The following is a 14667-nucleotide window of genomic DNA, read 5'->3' on the forward strand; positions in this document are numbered from 1 at the left end:
TAAAAAGCGCTTGCAGCAACAAAAACATAATATTCCAGAAACACGCTTTGCCGATCCGATCAGCTGTTTGTAACACTTCCTACGTCCATCAGCGCGAACTATCGCATGTCCGCCATGTCCTGCCCAAAACCGGAAGTGACGTCATTTTGCGGAAATGTAGTTTTTTTTTTACCATCGGGGCCTTATAAGCCTATACTGGTGTCTTTCAAAGTTATGTTTGACTTTATGACTCTCTGTATTGTTTCTGGGATGCTTAGGACTCATATTGCACTGCTGGAAATAGTTTATTTTGATGCACATGCGGTTTTTTTGCAAATGTGCACTATAATATTTATTTTAGTTTTTCCTGCAGTGTATAAAAATTGGTGTATTTCAAAAATAAAACTATGAAGACACTTAAATAAAATTTCCTGTGGTGGGAAACTATTTTGTGCAACTTTTTTGTATTTACAGTTTTGAGGGATAAGCCTCTTAAATTTCTCTAACTAGAAATTTTTTCAATTTTTTTGCAGTTTATCGCATTCTTTGCAATTTTATGTAATTACTATGCACTTAATGCATACATATTATTAAAATTTGGGCTATAATTGTTGTATTGATGTATATCAACTTGAAATTCTCCCAAAAATGTCTCTAGAGCATGTAAAAATATAATATAAGCTCTGGCGGACTTGGTTCTATGGTAGGTCTTAAAGGGTTAAGCTGAGATTGATATTATCATCACCTAAAAAATAACATTGTGGTTTTCTTTAAATTATGATTGTTTTACTAAATATTTTTGTGAATCTAAGTGTCTGCTGATGTTCTTTGTTTAAAAATATAGTTCCTCTTTGAAACACAAAGCTCTTTGTTGCTGTTGATAATGTGATCATGTAAATAAAACTTATACTGACAATAATGTAAGCATATGGGTTATATTCTTTCTATAAATTCAAACACAGGTATGTGAATAAAAACAGATCAAATGAATCTGAATTATGAAGACTGGCACTAATAATAATTACAACGAATAGAAACGTGTGGAACAAGCAAACACTCCACAGATGAAGTAACAACTGCACCAGCAATAAAAAGGCTGCACCTGTGTAATTAGCGAGCTAATTGCTAATAACATCCAGTTTTTTGTTTGCGTACACACACACACACACACACACACACACACACACACACACACACACACACACACACACACACACCTGCGGCACAGTGTGTTGGTGTGTTCATTCAGGAGATTAACTGCTAGCGTAGTGTGTACGCAGTAGCCATTAGGAGCTAATGAGTGTGATGCTAACAAAGCTGGCTGTCTTAAGGAGCTCATCGTTAACCATTAGCCACCTGATGAGCTCAGTGCTAATGCAGCTTAGCACGGTACGCTAATGACTCAGCCATTAACCTCCTAATAAGAGCAGTGTGAGTGGAGCCACACGGTTAGCTGCTAGCTGCTAGCAATCACCCGAGGGTCTCTACAAAACAAAACCAACTATGATGACATGAAACGGCCCTCATCACTGATTGGCTGCAGGGTTCGACCATGTGACCTCACTTTCACCCACCTGCACACTTGGTCCTGGCTCTGAGCGGTGGCCCGGGGTTCCCTGTGCCTCCATCCAGGGGCCTGGTGAGGAGCACACTGATCTCATACTCTGTGTCGGGGTCCAGATGCCCGATTTTATGAGTGGGCTTATCAACCGGTGTGGTGTCGATCAACATGCCTGCTGTCGTCCGATACTCAACCTGAAAGCGAGCACAATGTTACAGGTAGGCTGCCCCAGAAGTGGACAAAAATCACCCGACCAAAACAAATATAAAGCAAATTCCTGGATCTAAACTTTCTTTGAAAAAAAAATATGCACGCATATACATCTGCACATACATACATACATACTATAGAATTGTAAGTTCTATGCATTACAGAATTCTGCCACAGTTTGTGGCTCCAGCGTCTAAACTTTCTTTGACTATTAGCCTGTTAAAGGGAACAGCAGGCTGATAAGCTAACTATGCAATGTTAGCCAATGTCGTAGCTGTAGCCACACTTCTGAATCAGTGACCAATCAGCACTCACGTCTCGCTCAGTGATTGGTCCGTCCCCATTGATCGAGTTGGCGTTAAGTTGTATCCACAGGTAGGTGGCACCAACTGCTGTCAGCTGAGGAGGGGCGATGGGTACAGGGGGCTCTAAGGGACAAAGGACCAAGATCAGTCTGACAACACACACATGAACACTCACACACACATGAACACTCACACACACATGCTCTTCTGGGTTTCACTAAACTCTTGACGAGGGAGGAAGGTGTTAATAAGACAATTAATATTCGTGACCTTCGGCGAATCACGGCAGACCTGGATTCTATTACCCAGAATCCCCGGTGGTGCTGCTCTACTTCGTCTTGACCCACTTCATCAAAAACACACACACACACACCAGCCAGGATACAATGATATCTGTTTTTCACGTTCAAGTTAATGTTCACCTGTGTGTGTGTGTGTGTGTGTGTGTGTGTGTGTGTGTGTGTGTGTGTGTGTGTGTGTGTTATTGTATCAAACACACATACAAAGTCTGAGTGACAGTTCAATCAGAGGTTTAACCGCCGGGGATTGTGGGGATATGTGTCAGGTCATGTGACCAACAAACACCTCCTCACCTGTTATGGTGTTTGTTTGCTTAGAAATGGCACACACAGACACACACTTAATCCTTGTATTGATCAGCTCAGCTGTGAGTAATGTCACTTGGATCTGCTTCTTCTCACATCTACAGACACAAACTGAAATCTGAACTAAACAAATATAAAAGTATATATGAGTGTGTGTGTGTGTATAAAAATAAAACTCGGGTTTCAAGCTGGGGTCCTCAGTAGCTTGAGGGTCCTGCGCAGTATCTTAGCTGTATCTTAGCTGTTCATACTGCACTCTTCTGAACAGAGATCCCTGATGTTGTTCCCGGGACCTGCTGGAGCCACTTGCCTAACTTGAGGGGGTCACTGCCCTGGTCAGCACTGGGACCACTCTTACCTTCGCTCTCTACAACTTCTTCTCCAGCACCGTCAATCTGGTTATCAAAAACCAGGCCTGTACGTCCAGGTAAAAGCACCTACGGAGCTGCCAGAGCCCCGCCCTACATAAAAGGCAGATTCAACATGAAACTGTTTAAAAGCTGCAAACTCAGACGCTCTCTGCTCATCATCCTCCGCCTGGCTTTACGATCCTGAACAAAGAGCCCTAACAGCTGGTAGCGCAGTGCTAGTTAGCATCACCCAGCATGGTGTGCAGTGGGACCTATTTCTGAATGTGCAGTTAGCGTGTCACAAACACTTTGTTGTGTGATGGAAGAGTGCGATATAAACTGTTGTCTCATCAGTTTGTCGTGATATAATCAGAGTATGAAGTGGGTGCTCCACAGCGCCTCTGGTGGCTGAAAATATAAAACAGCGCTGTGATCCCTCAGCGCACATGTGACACAAATACAGAAATAATGAAGTCGGACATCCATGAAACCGTCACAGGCTGCTGATCGATTACTGATGGATCCCATTGATCTGCTGTGATTTCTCCTATTTAGACTGAAACATGCTTAAATGTAAAATCGCAGAATTATGTTCATTTAAGAGAATCTAATAAAACATGAAATCATATTTATACTGCTGGTCTCAGCAGGCACCATCAAATGTGCCGCCATGACTAAGCCGCGAGATGAAGGCTAAACGCCATCGAGGCTCATCCCGCGTTCCTCCAACTCTTCAGCGTGATGGGGTAGGAAAAAAGTGTGGATGAAAGCTACGCTTCAGAGACGCCTGACGGCTCCGTCGCACTGAACACGGTGCGTTTAACGAGTCATCGTTAACACGCTGCGGGCCCGCATGTGCGTTCGGGTTAGGGCGCCAGCACTCTGACAAGCAGCGCCAGAAAGAGGAGGCTTTTACTTTGGCGTGATTCATCTTCACAGAAACATTCTGACAAAACGCCGCCGAGACTCCCGCCTTAAAACGGCGCTCTGACTTTCTAATGAGGCTCTCCTCTAACCCCGCAACACACACACACACACACACATACACACACACACAATCACAAAGCAGTAATGAGGAGCTTTAATAAAACTCTTTCTCGTTTCACGATGGAGTCATTAAAATAAAAAACATGACAAACTGCAGCTTTGATCTGCAGCGAGAGACAGACGAGTGAGGGAGGGGGGTGAGGAGAGGGGGAGGGGGTGAGAAGGAGGGACAGGCGTCCTCTTGTGGAAGACAGGATGATCAGTTTTTTAAGCTTCACATTATTCACATCACTTAAATATATTCAGAGATTATCAGTCAATAAGAGAGCAGCACTCACGTTTGACTGTGAGGTCAGCATAGGAGGACACGCCCACCCCTCGCTCTGATTGGGCGATGCAGCGGTAGCGTCCAGAGTCTCCTTTGGTCGTGTTGTCCACATTGAAGCTCGCCACATAACGCCGAGCATTCAGCGGTTTGGTTTCCCGTACCGCGGCCTGCCGACCGCCCATTCCCTGCCGAGCACAAACACACAAAGTGAAGCAGCCACATACACACACGCCACGCCGAGTGCAGTCTCGCCGCGTGGCGCTCATGTTACTGACTATGGATTATTGATAGATCACCTGCAGGTACAGCAGCAGGTTGCTCTGCGGACGTCCATTGACGGTGCAGTGAAACGTGGCTGTCTGTCCTGCGTTCACCTCCACACCTTTGATATGGAGGAAGTGAGGGGTGCTCACTGAGGACAGGAACACGTAAAACACTGAGGTCAGAGGTCACGCACTGCTGACATCACCTGACTGACCATGCTACGGTAACAGTGAGTCTTCTCTCCTCTGATCTCTTCAGCCGAAAAACAAAAATCTCTACAATCCAATTAGAAAATGGATTCTGGAGGATGCAGGTAAGTGTGTGTGTGTGTGTGTGTGTGTGTGTGTGTGTGTGTGTGTGTGTGTGTGTGTGTGTGTGTGTGTGTGTGTGTTTTCAATCAGTTTATTGAACAGTGTTGACGTGAAGTAAGACAGCAAGAAAAAGTTCAGGTCAAAGATGTTTACTCGAGGTTTTTCTTCCATCAAAAAGATGTGAACACAACACACACGCACACACACCACCCTATGTGTGTGTGTGTGTGTGTGTGTGTGTGTGTGTTCACATAACAAAACAACATAAAAATAGGAGTATTCAGTTGAGCAAGTAGATAAACAGAAGGATGGATCAAAGTCCATGCTAATCAACTTATATTTTAATGAGCTCCCCTGCCTCCACACACACACACACACACACACACACACACACACACACACACACACACACACACACACACACACACACACAGTGACCTTGATTCTACAATACCGGCTCAACTTTTAACATTGTTATCCAATTAAGTAGCCAAACGTCGTTAACCAATTAGGAACTTGTTCTACAAGGGGGCGGTGTCTTCCTGTGTGTCTGTGTGTGCGTGTGTGTGTGTAAACTTACTGCACTGGTGTCCCTGCAGTGAGATGTCCTTGATGGCCAGAATGCCTCTGTGACCGGTGCTGACCGCCTCAAACACCACCTGCACCAAAGACCAAACACCAGCTGTGAAACCTCAGACCTGCTCGTGTTGATAGTTTTAACCCTTTAACGTCCACGCATCAAGAGGCCGCCTGCTTCATTTTGGCTGTAAAGCTACAAAATAATTCTCATCTCATCACAGTGTCAGATGTGTAGTTGTCAGTTACCACGGTGTCAGATGTGTATGTCTGTGAAGGTTCTCAATCATCCAGGTCATCGTAGTCTAAGGAGCTTGCAAAGAAAAGCGTCTGGACTTCTTTAAGTTGCTTGAAGACGTTTCACCTCTCATCCGAGAAGCTTCTTCAATTCTAAGGTCAAATGGTGGAGAGTCCCAGATTTAAACCTAGTGGGAATTTCCCCCCACAGAGGGACAAAAGGACCCCCTGATGATCCTCTAATCGCCTGAGCCAAGGTGTGAAACTGGGTGTGGGTCGCAATCAGCCAGGGACTCCCCACCCATTTGACCTTAGAACTGAAGAAGCTTCTCGGATGAGAGGTGAAACGTCTTCAAGCAACTTAAAGAACTCCAGACGCTTTTCTTTGCAAGCTCCTTTGACTGTCAGATGTGTAGTTGTCAGTTACACAATTACCACGGTGTCAGATTTGTAGTTGACAGTTACCAGTGTCAGATGTGACCCTGACCGCGGCTTTTGTCAGTGTTTTCTATTTGTGTCCGAAAAGAAAGAATCTCTGATGTAAGTCAAACATGACTACAGACATCAGTTCAGATTCTCTGCCTGTGAGTTTGATGACTTTAACGTCAGACCGTTTTCTTAATAGTGCTTATATTTTCCATCTGAGTGTAACGAGTGGGCCCAGCAGCGTGCCCTGAGGAACTTCTAACGCCATGACAACAACTTCATGAAGCCAGAGAAAATTCCCCTGCCATATACGTCCTTGATAACCCTCTCTGACACACATTCAGCTGTGTGTGTGTGTGTTGTACAGTCAGCATAGAAAATGGAGCCTTACTTCCTGTTGCCGCCCATAACAGGAAGTCCTCCTCCCTCCCGTCTCTCTCAGATATGACTTCTCTTCCCTTCATTCTTCTCTCCTCCCTGCATTTCCTTTTCCAATCTCTCACTTCCTGATTCTTTCTTTCAGTCCTCCCCCGCTTCTCCCCCCTCCACTATCTAATTAAGCCTGTCACTAATGAGCTAGCAGTGTTGTTACCGTGGTGATGCAGCTAATTAGTGATGGCTGCTGTGATGACAGGATGGTTGTTCACAGGCAACAACACCTGCACGTGTGTCTGTGTGTGTGTATTACAATCTGTGTGTGTGTGTGTTAAAGTGTGCGTATGTGTGTTTGTGATACAGTGTGTGTGTATGTGTGTGTTTGTGTGTGTGGTTGTGTGTGTGGCTCCCTGCTGTGGGACTTGATGGTTTATGGGCCGGCGTGCTGACAGCAGTGTTTGTCTGTCAGACTCAGACAGATGTTGGACAGATGCAGCTGCAGTGACCTCTCCGTTGCCAGGACAACACCTGAACATTGTGCAGGTGTTGACTTATCAGCTGAGCTAGCGTGGTAATTAGTCTGTATGGGAGCAACAGACACCGGCTAATACCGGTCCAGTTTAGGTGAAGTCGAGCATAACAACAACCAGCTACTGCTGGTGACAAATTCGTAGATGGGTATAAAGGTCAAACGTAAATGAGGATTAATGCAGCACTTTTCCAGCATTAAAGTAACTGATCCAGAGTTCAAAGGTCACAGTGTCATGCCAGAGCTACGACCATCCTGGACACAGATCACAAATTGGAGTCAGAAGAAACATTAATGGTCAGAGAAAGCCAGAGCAAGTCACCGCGCCCAGCTTTCAGAGAATAGAATAGAATAGAATAGAATAGAATTCAGCTTCAGTTTATCTCAGGATGGCTAAAACACACCCTCTTAGATGAACCTTGGCTAGATGTAGAACAAGCACTCTGCAATAATCTAGAGATCTCAGACCTACCATTTATCAGCTTAAACATCCAACGACATGAATGCTTTAAAAGCATCAACATCAGCTCTTCTCTGACAGCATGGTGGGAGTTTCTAAAATTCACGGAGTCTTCATTAATCCCATGCAAACGTACACCTATCTGGAACAACCCTGACATATTACAAAACAATAATATGATAAACTTTTCAGATTGGAGTGATAAAGGAATCAAATATTTAGAACATATACTAGAAGGAACAGAATTTATTTCATTTGACGGACTAGTTACACAATATGGGATCAACAAGAAAAGATTTTTAGAATATCAACAAATTAAAGCCATAGTAAAAAAGAAATTTAAACCGGGTCAAGTTGAACTACAAACACCACCAAGTGTGGTTCAATTTCTTACTCTTAAACCCCCCAAATTACTATCCAAAATATACAGAATGCTTTCTAAAACAGATGAATCAATATCACTTCCTATTGCAAAATGGGAAGCGGATTTATCAGTTAACTTAGACCTAAACTTCTGGTCTCAGATTTGCTTAAAAACCTTTCATCTAATTAGAAATCCCAGTCTTCAATTAATTCAATACAAAATATTACATAGAGTGCACTATACAGGTCATCGGATGTTCAAGATGGGCTTTATGTCTACCAACAACTGCTCACACTGCCAAACCAATTCACCGGACAATCATATCCACGCTCTTTGGTTCTGTCCACCAGTTCAGAAGTTTTGGCGCGAGATATGTGAAGACTTATCGAAGTGTCTGAAATGTAACATTCCAACTTCCCCCTTAGTGTGTTTGTTGGGCAGCTTAGATAATGTCACTTCAGAAAAGAATATAGCCCATATGGTTTTCACTGCCCTATGCATAGCCAAGAAAACAGTCCTCATGAACTGGAAAAATAAAAACAATCTTAATTCTAACCAATATAGAAATTATCTATTAGATTACATTAGTCTTGACACAGCCTCTGCCACCACATCAGATCAATTGCTCTGGGCTCCTTTTATCAGCTCCATCACCTAGTGGGGGTGGGGGGTCATAGTTTGGTCCCGCCTTCACTGTTGTGATTGGTGTGGGGGTAGGGACAGGCTTAGGGCGTCGGGGGGTTCCCCGGAGGCATCTTCCTTGGGGGGCTCAACCCGGGGTAGCGTTCATGTCCGGTTAGGAGCTCTGTTGGCTTTCAGGTGACTGTTTCCTCACGGCTGCGTGCAGCGGGGCTAGGGGAGGGTCTGTGCTGACGGACGTGGGTTACTGACCTGGTAGCCTGGCTGCCCCTGGGTGGGTCCGGGATGGGCGTGAGGTTCTGGGGGCGCTCCGTCTCTGGGCTGGGACCCGGACCGGGCCTCGGGGGCTTGGGTCCTGGTTGGTGTGTTGCCGGGGTTGGGGGCGGGGGGGTGCATGGGGGCCCAGCCCTGGAGCAGGGTGCCGCCGGTGCGTCGAGCCACCTGGGGGGCTCTTCAACTGGTGGGGGAGATTGTCACATCTTGCAGGAGCTTTCCTCTCCTCAGGAGCTCCCTCTGCAGGAGGGGGAGATACAGGAGAGGTGGAGGAAGATCTCAGCCTGGGTGTTTATTGTCTTATGTAGTCTGGAAGATGAGTGGATGGTGGGGTGGGTGCAGTTTTCTCTGTGGTGGGGTTGGGTGGACTGTCCCGGGCTCTGTGGGGCCGGGCGGCGCTGCTGCACTGGGCCCGGTCTGGATGGGCCTGGGCCCCCTTTCCCTGGCGGGTCGCGGAGTATGGGGGTGCCTACTGGGGTCAGCGGGGGAGCTGGCCCCAGGGAGGGGTCACTTGCCCCTCCCTTCCTTCTCTCCCCATCTCCAGCTGCCTCCCTCTTCCCGCTCCACCACAACCACCCACACATGCAGGGCCTTGGAGTAGGGGTATGTCACCAGGGTGCAGAGGAGGCTACCCCCCCCCCCCCCCCTCTGTCCCCTTCTGGCTGCCTCTGCCTCAATTTTATCCCACAACTTAGACATTCACATTACTCACACTCTCATTACACATACATATAGGATCTTGGGGGTGGGCACGATACACGGAGCCCAAAGTACCATCAGGGTGTACACCCCACCCCTGGCATCGTTGCCCACCTCTCAATTTTAAATACACGTAGACATTGAGGGCTAGCAGGAGGGACTATGCGCTTACCTGCTGCTCTCTGGCAGGTAGCTCCAAGCCCTCCTGGGTTTTAAATGCACCTTAGAACACACATGCATCAACATTACAATGAGCGGGTGGAGGGAGGTTTGGAGTCTTCTCTCACCCCCATTCTCTGCGACCTGCTGGAGCAGGGGGGCTAGGACTAGGAGGAGGAGTTGGCCGTCCGACTGCGGTCTGGAGTGTGGAGCCTTCCTGCTGCTGCGGAGTCGGGGCGGTCTGCCTCCCCCCACCGCAGGGAAAAGGGAAACACCACCTGGGTCTGGGTGCAGTTCCCCCCTCCAGGGGCGGGGGCACCTAGACCCGGTTTGTAGAGTACGCTTGGGGAGTGTGATCGTGTGTACAACGTCTCTTTATGTCTGTCTCCACGTTGGTTGAGTGTGGAGTAAGTGCATATGAGAGCATGAGGGTGGGAATGGATGTTTGTATCTGTGTGTGCCTGTATGTCTGTGTCTATATGTCAGGTTGGGTGTCAGGCGCCACCTCTCTGGGGACATCTCAGGCCCTCCAAGGTTTGGAGGCCTGTCTCCCCCTACCACCACTTCCCCTGCCAGTGGCGGACTCCCTCAGACATCGGTGCGTTGGTGGTTCTTTGTGTCCGGGGATGGGCGTCCAGGTACACACCGGCTCACTCCTTGGCGGCCGCTTATCGGGGCCTGGAGCCTGGGGCTCGCTCGGGCCACTTCGGAGGTGGGGTGCCCCTGGCCTCTCGGCCTGGGGCTCGGTCACTCAGGCGCAGCTGGCTGCCGGCGGAGCTCACGGGCGCGTCACTGCAACTCCCCCTGGCTTCTGCTCCGCGGCTGCTGAGTGAGCCCTCATCTGGGACTCTCCTCAGCTCTTTCTGGGACAGTGGCGCAGCTGCCCCTCTGTTGGTCTTCCTTGGTCTCTTGTGTTCTGGGGGCCTCTGGATGTCTGGAGTTTTGATCTCCTCCACAACTGCTTCACGCCCTGGAGGACGGGGCTGTGGCCCCCCCACACCCTCTAGCAGATTATTACATGAAGGAACCTTTTAAAAAACAAAAAACAAGCGCGTCCATGCTCACAGGTGTACACATGGGTGATCACACCCACAAACTACACCCTTTTTGGCTCCTACCTCAAAGCACACTGTGTTCTGTTGATCTTATGTGCTGCACAATAATGTTTAATATTTAGTATTTACTGTCATATTCCCATATATCATTGTGATGTTGTTTATTCTATTACTCTTGTTCTCTTCTGCTTGCTTTCTTTTTTCTTTCTCAGCAGGCAATCCAGGTGATTGATATATGCATTTTTTTTCTCTGCCCGTTCTGTTGGTTTTTGTCTTTTGCCCTTCTCCCCCGTCCCTCTTCTCAGCTGTTTCTCTTTCCCTCTTTCTTTCTCCCCTTCTTTCCCCCAGTCAAGTCTGTCCCGTATTCAGTAAGTGAAAATAAAATAAACAATAAAAGGTGAATCAAATGGACCATTACGGCAAGGCTGGGATGGTCAGTTTGGTAAAGTAAATCCGTTGGGCATCTTTCTTTGCCTTTAGACAACAATTCTGATGCAAAAGAGCCAAACGGGACAGGCCAAAAAAAAAAAAAAAAAAAAAAAAAAAAAAAAAAAAAAAAAAGAATAGAATTCAACTTTATTGTCATTGCACATGCACAGGTACAGGGCAACGAAATGCAGTTTGCATCCATCCAGAAGTGCTTTAGTGATATAGATATATTACAATATATATTAGCAATAATATAGATATGTGAGTATATTACAGAAATGGGTCTATTATGGTATGTTATAATGTACACGGAATGAAGTATGTTGTGAATATTCTATAACTATAAGTATGTACAGGCTGTAGTGAGTACAAGCTATGTACAGGCTATGAACAGGATATAAATATGAAAAACTATACAGAATATGAAATAAATAACTTTACAGAAATCTGAGATATACAGTTATACAGAAATGGGAACTATGCAAGTTGTAAACAGTTGTAGGGTTAAAAATTATCGAATGTACAGAATGATTATTTACACAGAGCTATACAGTAGTGCAGTTAAGATAAGTGAGATATACAGGGAGTGCAGAATTATTAGGCAAATGAGTATTTTGTCCACATCATCCTCTTCATGCATGTTGTCTTACTCCAAGCTGTATAGGCTCGAAAGCCTACTACCAATTAAGCATATTAGGTGATGTGCATCTCTGTAATGAGAAGGGGTGTGGTCTAATGACATCAACACCCTATATCAGGTGTGCATAATTATTAGGCAACGTCCTTTCCTTTGCAAAATGGGTCAAAAGAAGGACTTGACAGGCTCAGAAAAGTCAAAAATAGTGAGATATCTTGCAGAGGGATGCAGCAGTCTCAAAATTGCAAAGCTTCTGAAGCGTGATCATCGAACAATCAAGCGTTTCATTCAAAATAGTCAACAGGGTCGCAAGAAGCGTGTGGAAAAACCAAGGCGCAAAATAACTGCCCATGAACTGAGAAAAGTCAAGCGTGCAGCTGCCAAGATGCCACTTGCCACCAGTTTGGCCATATTTCAGAGCTGCAACATCACTGGAGTGCCCAAAAGCACAAGGTGTGCAATACTCAGAGACATGGCCAAGGTAAGAAAGGCTGAAAGACGACCATCACTGAACAAGACACACAAGCTGAAACGTCAAGACTGGGCCAAGAAATATCTCAAGACTGGTTTTTCTAAGGTTTTATGGACTGATGAAATGAGAGTGAGTCTTGATGGGCCAGATGGATGGGCCCGTGGCTGGATTGGTAAAGGGCAGAGAGCTCCAGTCCCACTCAGACGCCAGCAAGGTGGAGGTGGAGTACTGGTTTGGGCTGGTATCATCAAAGATGAGCTTGTGGGGCCTTTTCGCGTTGAGGATGGAGTCAAGCTCAACTCCCAGTCCTACTGCCAGTTTCTGGAAGACACCTTCTTCAAGCAGTGGTACAGGAAGAAGTCTGCATCCTTCAAGAAAAACATGATTTTCATGCAGGACAATGCTCCATCACACGCGTCCAAGTACTCCACAGCGTGGCTGGCAAGAAAGGGTATAAAAGAAGAAAAACTAATGACATGGCCTCCTTGTTCACCTGATCTGAACCCCATTGAGAACCTGTGGTCCATCATCAAATGTGAGATTCACAAGGAGGGAAAACAGTACACCTCTCTGAACAGTGTCTGGGAGGCTGTGGTTGCTGCTGCACACAATGTTGATGGTGAACAGATCAAAACACTGACAGAATCCATGGATGGCAGGCTTTTGAGTGTCCTTGCAAAGAAAGGTGGCTATATTGGTCGCTGATTTGTTTTTGAATGTCAGAAATGTATATTTGTGAATGTGGAGATGTTATATTGGTTTCACTGGTAAAAATAAATAATTGAAATGGGTATATATTTGTTTTTTGTTAAGTTGCCTAATAATTCTGCACAGTAATAGTCACCTGCACACACAGATATCCCCCTAAAATAGCTCAAACTAAAAACAAACTAAAAACTACTTCCACAAACATTCAACTTTGATATTAATGAGTTTTTTGGGTTCATTGAGAACATGGTTGTTGTTCAATAATAAAATTATTCCTCAAAAATACAACTTGCCTAATAATTCTGCACTCCCTGTAATTCCTACAGAGGCTATATAAAGTGCTAGTGGTTGTGAGTGGTGGTTCAGTCCATGTTATTATTGTGTGTTTGAGGGTACAGTTGTCCATTGTGGGTGTGTGTATGTTCAGTCCATGAGTTTAACGTGGGTCAGATGTCAGGAGGCAGTGTTCAGGAGTCTGACAGCTGTGGGGAAGAAGCTGTTCCGGTACCTGGTGGTCTTAGTCCGGAGGCTCCTGTAGCGCCTCCCAGAGGGCAGGAGGGTGAAGAGTCCATGTGATGGGTGACTGGGGTCTTTGATGATTTTCCCAGCCCTTTTCAGACACCGCTTCCTGTAGATGTCTTTTATGGCAGGAAGTGGTGCTCCGGCGATGCGCTGGGCAGTTTTCACGACCCTCTGCAACGCCTTCCGGTCCGAGGCAGAGCAGTTCCCGTACCAGACTGTTATACAGTTGGTCAGGATGCTCTCGATGGTGCAACGATAGAAGTTCACCAGGATGTCTGAGGACAGGTGGTTCTTCCTCAGAGTCCTCAAGAAGAAGAGGCGCTGGTGAGCCTTCTTGACCAGCTTGGAGCAGTTGGTCGTCCAGGTGAGATCCTCGGAGATGTGGACTCCCAGAATGCAATTAGCTTCAACAGAACCGCCTCCAACGCAGTGGGAGGGGCCTCGTAACTTACAGGTAAGTTCAGGAAACATTCTCTCCCATAAGGCTGTTATGAGGGGGGAAACAGTCTGTGTATCAGGCTGTAAATATGCTTGTTTTAACATGGGAGTCTTTGGGACTGACTCACTGCTGCCTCTGCTGGACGTCAGAGAAACTGCAAGTGGTAGAGACATGACAACAACAACACAGAATCTATAAAGAGAGCTGCCTGTGAGTGGTGCAGGTGGAAACACCTTTGTGAATGCTTTCATGTGTTTGTGTGATTTTAATAAGTCCAGCGTCAGACCGACAATCAGCCATAAGTGTTCAGAGCCACACGACTGAAACGCAAAATCACTTCTAAAATGTTGGACAGTAACAGGAACAGATTGGGACGTTGAGTCCAGAGGTTGTGCTGTCGACGGGAGGAAACATTTTTTGGCACTAGAAGGTTCCCGTGGTGAGAAAAACTCACTTCCTGCTGCTGCTCTACACCAAGTGTGCGCCTATGTGTGCGTGTTGAACCAATTAGCAGCAGCCCTCGTGTGGTTTGGAGATGACAGAGCTTTTAAAGCCACATAAAAGAGCTTTCAATACGGATCAGCCACATCCAGAGCGAGTGTGTGTGCATTCGCCTGTGTATCTCTGTGAGGACCACTGCAACTCTCAGGACATGTGAGGATCGCTTTTTGGGACGGAGGGTCCAGACTGGGGGTCAGGGTTTGGTCAGTACCCCAACCACAGTCCTCGCAGTGATAGAAATACCAGCGTGTGTGTTATCTCGCTGCT

General features: G+C 46.4%; 1 protein-coding gene across 12 annotated transcripts in view; it reads right to left on the bottom strand.

Annotated features, from left to right (window-relative positions):
* Positions 1 to 14667, bottom strand: part of LOC113029555 (receptor-type tyrosine-protein phosphatase mu-like) — a 210631-nt gene that overhangs the window by 139137 nt on the left and 56827 nt on the right. For all 12 annotated transcript variants that reach the window (XM_026180460.1, XM_026180456.1, XM_026180458.1 and 9 more), the window contains exons 5-9: positions 5481 to 5559; positions 4622 to 4737; positions 4336 to 4510; positions 2066 to 2178; positions 1554 to 1734 (exon numbers count right to left, since the gene is read on the bottom strand). In XM_026180460.1, the coding sequence (XP_026036245.1) occupies positions 1554 to 1734; positions 2066 to 2178; positions 4336 to 4510; positions 4622 to 4737; positions 5481 to 5559 (664 nt within the window). The remainder of the gene's footprint in view (positions 1 to 1553; positions 1735 to 2065; positions 2179 to 4335; positions 4511 to 4621; positions 4738 to 5480; positions 5560 to 14667) is intronic.

The sequence above is a fragment of the Astatotilapia calliptera genome, chromosome 9 (assembly GCF_900246225.1).
Source record: "Astatotilapia calliptera chromosome 9, fAstCal1.2, whole genome shotgun sequence".
NCBI lineage: Eukaryota > Metazoa > Chordata > Actinopteri > Cichliformes > Cichlidae > Astatotilapia > Astatotilapia calliptera.